The 7,675-nt window shown below is 36.3% G+C and overlaps 1 protein-coding gene across 2 annotated transcripts in view; it reads left to right on the top strand.

Annotated features, from left to right (window-relative positions):
* LOC101501475 (phosphatidylinositol-3-phosphatase SAC1) overlaps positions 1-7,675 on the top strand; it is a 22,539-nt gene that overhangs the window by 2,627 nt on the left and 12,237 nt on the right. Inside the window, exons 6-9 of one of the 2 annotated variants that reach the window (XM_004515327.4) lie at positions 1,789-1,976; positions 2,082-2,179; positions 2,748-2,881; positions 2,993-3,124. In XM_004515327.4, coding sequence (XP_004515384.1) covers positions 1,789-1,976; positions 2,082-2,179; positions 2,748-2,881; positions 2,993-3,124 — 552 coding nt within the window. The remainder of the gene's footprint in view (positions 1-1,788; positions 1,977-2,081; positions 2,180-2,747; positions 2,882-2,992; positions 3,125-7,675) is intronic. The other variant, XM_073370033.1, reaches the window with a different exon arrangement.

The raw sequence follows: 7,675 nt of genomic DNA, 5'->3' as shown, positions 1-7,675 counted from the left end.
AGTGTCCTACTGAATTTGTACCCCCCCCCACACACACAGACACACACGTATATATGTATATATCACTTAAGACTTCTCTCCCCCTCCTCACTGAAGGTTAGTGGAACCATCTGGTACACTGAAAGTTTTTCCAACTTGTTATCTTATAACTGCAGCAGTTTTCAATGGAGTTGGTGTAACTACTCAACTAGTTATAGTAGTGTTTGATTAGCTGGGTGATAGTTATAGATCCATCGGAAATGAAAAATACTGCTTTAGTGACCTTGTTGAATTGTAAAATAAGCTGCATCTGTATTTTATTGGAACAGAAGGATATTTTAGTGTTTCAGTATAGTGCAGGTTTAGGGTAACCTTGCAAGTCTTAGTCCTATCCTACATTTTGTCTACAATACATTTGGTGGTAGAGTGCAAGGCACAGTACATTGTGAATCCTATAATCTATTTATTTATTGTCAAGATGCCAAAGCTGAGATAATATTATTTGTTTAGAGAACTTCCTTTGCATGCATATTAGTTGCCAAATTCAACATCATTATAATCATTCAGTCGAGTCACTATATTGCAAAGCCTGAAGCTTGGCATACTCAGCTGTAAATGAAGTTGAATTGCATCCAAAAGATAGTTGAATCTTTACCGTAATTGTCAAGCCCAATTATAATGGTCGCGAACTCTATTTTCTATTTTACATTGCCTCAAGAATAAAGCTACTAGTAGTACACAAATTTGTCTAGAAACCTAGTAATTACGGGTTGCCTAAAGGATGAACCTAGTAATTTAATTGAAAACTTGGGGAACAGTTCCTCCGAATGCGAAATACAGTTCTTCAAGGGTCTGTTCCTCTCAGCTCTAACTCTCTCAAATGACTAAAATGGTTATCAATAGATACCTTACAAGAAATGCGGGTTGTATCCCAATCCAAAACAAGAATGAACACAATCAATACAAATTGCTGTGCGTAACTATCTTGAACCTGAATCACAACATGAATCCTGAATCCTGATTCATTCTAATTAATCATCACATCAATCATAGCTTACCCCTGAACTTTGTGTAGCCAACCACTTTTTTGTCATTTTGATTTATGACTTGAATCTTGCATTATTTTAGAGTCAAATATTATATTTCAGCTTATGTTTTTTTGTATATGTCACTTGTTTTTGAATCTTTATTCGTAATCTTGACTCTATTGCTTGGGAGCAACACGATCATATCTAGGTTTAGAGTGTTGTTGTCTTTAGTTTTTACTGCAGGTTATTTAATAAATGAGATGCTATCCTTTTATTTGGATGATTGGGTTCCTCATTCTCTTTGTCCTATGCATACCCTCTATATGTTGTTTTCCCTCCTTTCATAGAGGTTTAATTATTATGGCAGGGAAGATATCTACCCCATATCAAATTAGTTGCTGTCGAAGTATTACTCACTATTTCATTTTAATTGTTCTCAAGTGTTCTACTAGGTAGGATTGTAGATTGACATTTTACAATGGTTGCAGAAATGAATTTTTGTCTCTGTGGCCTTTCATCTAGATTAGGGGAAACGCTTACAATAATTGATTATGCACCCTTGGTCGAACATTTATTCTTTGATGCTTTTTTTTTTCTTTCCGTATTTAGCATTTTTATGTTATTTGAATTGGAAGATGTAGCAGTACTGAAATATGAAATATTCTTTGTTGTCATGAATTATCAGTATTTTGTAAAGATATTTGATTTACACAAAGTGTCTATCTGGTGGCTATAATAAAAATGGTTGGATTAATTTCTTCATCATGAATTATTTTTGCAGGTACCTGAAAAGGGGAGTGAATGATCGGGGGAGGGTTGCTAATGATGTTGAGACTGAGCAGATTGTCCTCGATGAAGAAACTGGCTCCTGCAAGGGCAAAATGAGTTCAGTTGTGCAAATGCGTGGATCAATACCACTCTTCTGGTCACAAGAAGCATCAAGATTTAGCCCTAAGCCTGACATAATCTGTAAGAATACAGATGGGATCAATATTCATCCTGTTAATTGTTAAATTCTATGCTGTTATAATACTTTTCTTTTGATATTTTTTCTCCCCCTGTTTTGATTTCCAGTGCAGAGGTATGATCCAACATACCAAGCAACAAAGTTTCATTTTGAAGACCTTGCTAAGAGATATGGCAATCCCATTATTGTTCTTAATTTAATTAAGGTAATTCCCAATACAAAATAACAATTAAGAAGTTCACAAATATCAATTTACTTGTTAATTTCTTTGGAGAAAGACCTAGTATTTGTCTGCATCCTGGTTCTTGAAGAGAAAAGTAGCCCGTATAAGAATTTTTCAATTCTCGTTCCTTCAATTAGCTTTTGGGTTTGTTTTAGACTGAATCCAAATTCTGAGATGGTATCACAACCTAACCTAGATTTGTTATTAGTTCACTCATAGATATCCAAACTTTACGCATCAAAAGTCCTATCTTGGGTGTGTAGGGAGTGTGTCGAGATTCTACATTAACTCGAGATATAACCAAAGTAATCCTTGTAAAACTTCGGCAATTATCACTCGTTAGCTAGTTTTTGTGTGAGTTAGGCTTAACCCAAATTTTTAAAAAATAATGATGTGGTCATACATTTTTGAAATATTCTAACAACTCTTTTCTTAAGGGGGATTCATCATCTTTGAAACTTCGTATTTTTTTCTTTTCGCATTGATGTATTTCTTCATTTAAATTTTTGATTTTTATATTTTTGTGGCTGATTTAAATGATAAAATGCAGACAGTTGAGAAAAGGCCTCGAGAAATGATGCTGAGGCGTGAATTTGCAAATGCTGTTGGATATCTGAACCAAATTTTCCCAGTAGAGAACCATCTTAGATTTATTCACTGGGACTTTCACAAGTTTGCAAAAAGGTGAGGATATTAATCTTTACCATTTTGTCCTTCGGTAGGGGTTTCTTTGTTTATTCCTGCAGTTCTATTTTAAATCTGACTATTCCCTACTATGCTCTTCTGTTTTCAAAGCAAGTCTGCAAATGTTTTGGCAGTTTTAGGAGGTGTAGCAAGTGAAGCACTTGATTTAACAAGTTTTTACTATAGTGGCAAACCCAATATCATAAAGAGGGCAAACAAGAGTAATCGAACGAGCACAGGAAGGTAGGATCCATCGTTCAAATTGTAATCTATTATCCAATACAGTTTTTTCTTGTGTTCCATTTATGTTTTAGTTGAATCATAAGCTCAATACAAAAAGTTAATAACATTGACAAATTTTTCCCCATTGTTGGCTACATAGATTACACAATGCCATGATGTCTTAGCATGAATTAGGTCTAATGGCATCCCATTTAAATCTAAATGCTTCTAAGTGGCTTGACCTTTTCTTTTCCTTTTCTCTACCTCATTCTCCATCTTATCCACTCTCTTTACTGGTGCTTCTACGGATATTTTTCATGCTTGACCAAACCAGCTAAGGCCCGGTGCTCTAAATCTTTCATTCTCAATTATGTGTTGTCTTGTGTGGATCTCTATCTCTCACATGGTCGGTTTGTTGTACTCACATATTTGTAAGTTCTGATTCCAACTCTTTGAAGAAGAAGTGGGAAAGATTGCAAAGTTTATTGCCGTAAAAACGTTGAAGGTATTGTGGGGGTGCTTCAAATAGATACATGGATTTGAATTTGGAAAGATAGAGCGGGTCTACAATTGGCAAGTAGAGAAAGGGAGAGAAATGCACCCCACCAACGAAGTGGCAACTCTATAGCTGAGAAGATATTTTTTTTTTCCTGTAATTTAAATCCCTAGTAGTAGGTGAAGTGCAATTTTTGATAGTCACAAGGAATACTTTTAAAACCTTTCGAGCAATGTGTGCATGCATGGATCCATGTTCAAGAGAAAGGGACAATTTCCCCCACGAGATGAATATATTTTACTTTAGTATATTTAACAATTTGTTTCCCCCATAAGTAAATAGTCGTTGCCCCCATCCACTTGCGACGTCATATCTGGCGCGTGGTGCCCACGTGCTGCCTTCTAGATCTTTGTTCACCGTCATTTTCAATCAGATTATAGACCGGTCGTTTCTCGTTTCGTTTTGTGGGTTCACTTTCTGATCAGAGCACTTTTGTCTGTGGATCATTTGAAGCTCACTCGATTTTTGCTTGGACTTTTCTATTGCGGCATTATAACACACTTATAGTTTATGGATATTTTTGGACGTTTGAAGTTTGTTTTGTTTGATAGATCAATCTTTTGTCTCTAATATCGTTTGTCTGCTGATTTTACGAATATGGTAGTTAAAGAAAGCAAAAGTGGATTGACTCGAGTCAATGAAGATGAAGTAGAGAAGATTAGATCACTTCTTAGTAAGTTGGAGAAACCAATAGGTATTAGGTAAGTTTTAATTTTCATTTGGACTTAATGCTTCAGATACAACCTATAACTAATATTGGATACTGGATTATGGAGTCATTGACCACATGACATCCTTACCTACACACAACCTATAACTAATATTGGATACTGGATTATGGAGTTATTGACCACATGACATCCTTACATTCACACTTCTCCACTTATTCACCTTGCCCTAGCAACAAGAAAATATCCACAACATATGGTACCCTTCTGACTGCAGTAGGTCAAGGAGATGACCAAATAAACTCATCCGTAACTCTAAGAAATGTGTTTCGTATTCCTAAATTGTCCACTAGCTTAATTTCCATACAAAAACTAACATAAGACCTATCATGTAATGTTTTTTTATAACAAATCTTGTGTCTTTAAGGACAAGAATTCAGGGAGGACAATTGGTTATGCTAGAGAACAAAATGGTCATTATTACTTGGATAATCAAAATCTTCCTTCAAATCTACTCAACAATACCAACCCTTTTTTTTCTTTCTAAATCAATAAAGACCAATAGGGACAAGGTCATTTTGTATCACTGCCACTTGAGTAATCCTTCATTTAGAGTCATAAAACAGTTGTTTCCATTCCTCTTCAAAAAATTAGAGGTAGAAAGTGTTCACTGTGAAGTGTGTGAGCTTGCTTCGTGAGTCCTCATGTGTTACAACACCCCAATAAAATGGGTCTGCTGAGAGGAAAAATGGGCATTTGTTAGATCAAACTCAAGCGATGTTATTTCAAAATAAAGTTCCCAATTTTTTTTGGAGAGAGGCAGCTTTAACTGCATTGTATCTCATAAATCGATTACCTTCTAGTGTCCCTGCCTTCAAAACCCCCATGGAGGCCCTGTCCTCGTTCTACCGTAATGTGTCCACCTGTAGCAATTTTACTCCCTAAATATTTGGGTGTGCATCGTTTGTCCATATTTATAGTGGTAGTAGAGGGAAACTTGATCTTAGAGTCTTAAAATGTATCTTTGTCGAGTACTCTTCCATCCAAAAGGGCTACAAATGTTATCATTCATCATCCCAAAAATTCTGTCTCCCGAGATGTCACCTTCCATGAACAAGAAAGTTTCTTTGGTCAAACTCATCTTTTGGGGGGATAATACAAGGAAGATGAATCTCTTCTATTTCTTGAGTTGACTCTTGAACCAAAAATTGAGACTTAAATTGATTTTGAAAAAGACGGAAATGACAATATTGAGACTGAAATTGATTATGAGGAAGATGGAAACGATGACACTGATGTAAGATATGATAAGAATGTAGTATATACAAGAAGAACAAAGGTCATTCTTGAATGTATTCACATCCATGACTCCAATTCGACCTTACATGAGGTAACTTCCCTTGACGCTTCAAATTCTAGTGATCTAATCTATGAATCTTTCTATCCCCAGGAATTAGAATCCAACACACCACCAACTTAGGATCACCTTCATATCCCAATTGCCCTTAGGAAGAATACTAGGACATGTACCAATAAACCACTCTACCTTTTATTCAACTACTTATGTTTTGAACAATTTTCAGCTACCTAGAAAGCCTTTCTCACAAGCTTGAACACTACCACTATACCTACCTCTCTATCTGAAGCATTGTTTGACATGAAATGGAAACAAGCCATGGACTTGAAAATGGAAGCACTGGACAAGAACGGTACTTGGAATTTGGTCCCTCTACCAAATGGAAAGAAATTTGGAAAGAAACCTGTAGGATGCAAGTGGGTATAAACTGTAAAGTAGAAGGCTGATGGGTCTATTGAGAGGTACAAGGCAAGATTGGTAGTTAAAGGATATACTCAAACGTATGGAGTGGATTACTTGAAAACATTTGTTCAGGTTGCAAAAATGAATACCGTCAAGGTGATATTATCTCTAGCAGCTAAATACAATTGGAACTTGAACCAATTTGTTGTAAAAAATGCCTTTCTCCATAGAGATCTAGAATAAGAGAATTATATGGACTTACCCCTGGATATATTGAACATATTGCCGCCAACACTGTTTGTAAGCTAAAAAAGACTCTATATGGGCTTAAACAATCACCACGAGCGTGGTTTGGGAGGTTTGCTAGAGTCAAGGTGGGTCTAAGCTTCAAACAAAGTCAAATAGATCATACCCTCTTTATCATACACTCTGAGTCAAGGGGAATAACAACGTTATTAGTTGACATTATAGTGACCGGTGACAATGAAAAGGAGCAACAACTGTTAGGACAACACCTAGCCAAGGAATTTGAGATTAAAACCTTGGGAAAATTGAAATATTTCTTGGGAATTGAAGTGACGCACTCTAAGAAAGAGATTTTCATATTCCAACAAAAATACATCACAAATCTTTTGCAAGAAACGAACAAGACAACATGCAAGCCAAAGAGTACACCAATCGATCCAAATTTAAAGTTGGAAAATGCAGAAGAAGACATTGCAGTTGGCAAGCAAATGTACCAAAGATTAGTTGGAAGACTCATATATTTGTCACATACTTGATTTGATGTTGCCTTCACTGTAAGCCTAGTTAGTCAAATTCAAGCACCAACCAGAGGAGGTACTCTTGTAAGGTGCACTCAGAATCGTGCAATATTTGAGAGGAACTCCAAGAAGAGGAATTTTGTTCAGAAGAAATGGAAATGTGGGTCTTGAAGCATATATTGATGCTTGATAGAATTAGTGGGCTTAAGACTAGTGAAAGGTCCAAATCTGCAGTGTGGAGAACTTATGTCCGTAAGGGTAAAAAAGAGAATAAGCAGGCTATTAATGACAGGGCAGAGAAACTCATTAAATTCTAGGGATTTCAGTTACACATAGGGGAATAAATAAAGGAGGGTAGGGGAGTATTGCTCATGAATAATTATAATTATCATTGAATTAGGAGATACTATTTTCTCTGGAGGAGCTTTGCTCTGGTTATACATTGTATCAGAATTTTCCCTTCTTCCATAAATCAATAAATTCCCATTTTATCTATCATTTTACGTTCACAGATCGCTATTTTTCTGTGATTCTATCATTGGTCCGACCTGCCGGATCTTCGAGAAGTACCAGTGATTTTTGTACGTTGTACATGCCACCGAAGCTGTCAGATCGAATGGAAGCAGTTGAAGCAAGAATCTCAGCGGTGGAAGAATCTGTTCGCCATGAGTTGAGGGAATTTCGCGAAATTATGATGAGCGAGTTCACGAGGTTGCTAGAGCAACGACCAATTGGAACGGGGGAACAATATGCACATTCTGAGGACTCAGTGACAGAGTATAAGATGGCAGTGAAGAAAGTTGAGTTGCCATCATTTGATGGTGA

Source organism: Cicer arietinum, chromosome 6 (assembly GCF_000331145.2).
Source record: "Cicer arietinum cultivar CDC Frontier isolate Library 1 chromosome 6, Cicar.CDCFrontier_v2.0, whole genome shotgun sequence".
NCBI classification, from domain to species: domain Eukaryota; kingdom Viridiplantae; phylum Streptophyta; class Magnoliopsida; order Fabales; family Fabaceae; genus Cicer; species Cicer arietinum.
This window is presented reverse-complemented; position numbering and strand designations above follow the sequence as displayed.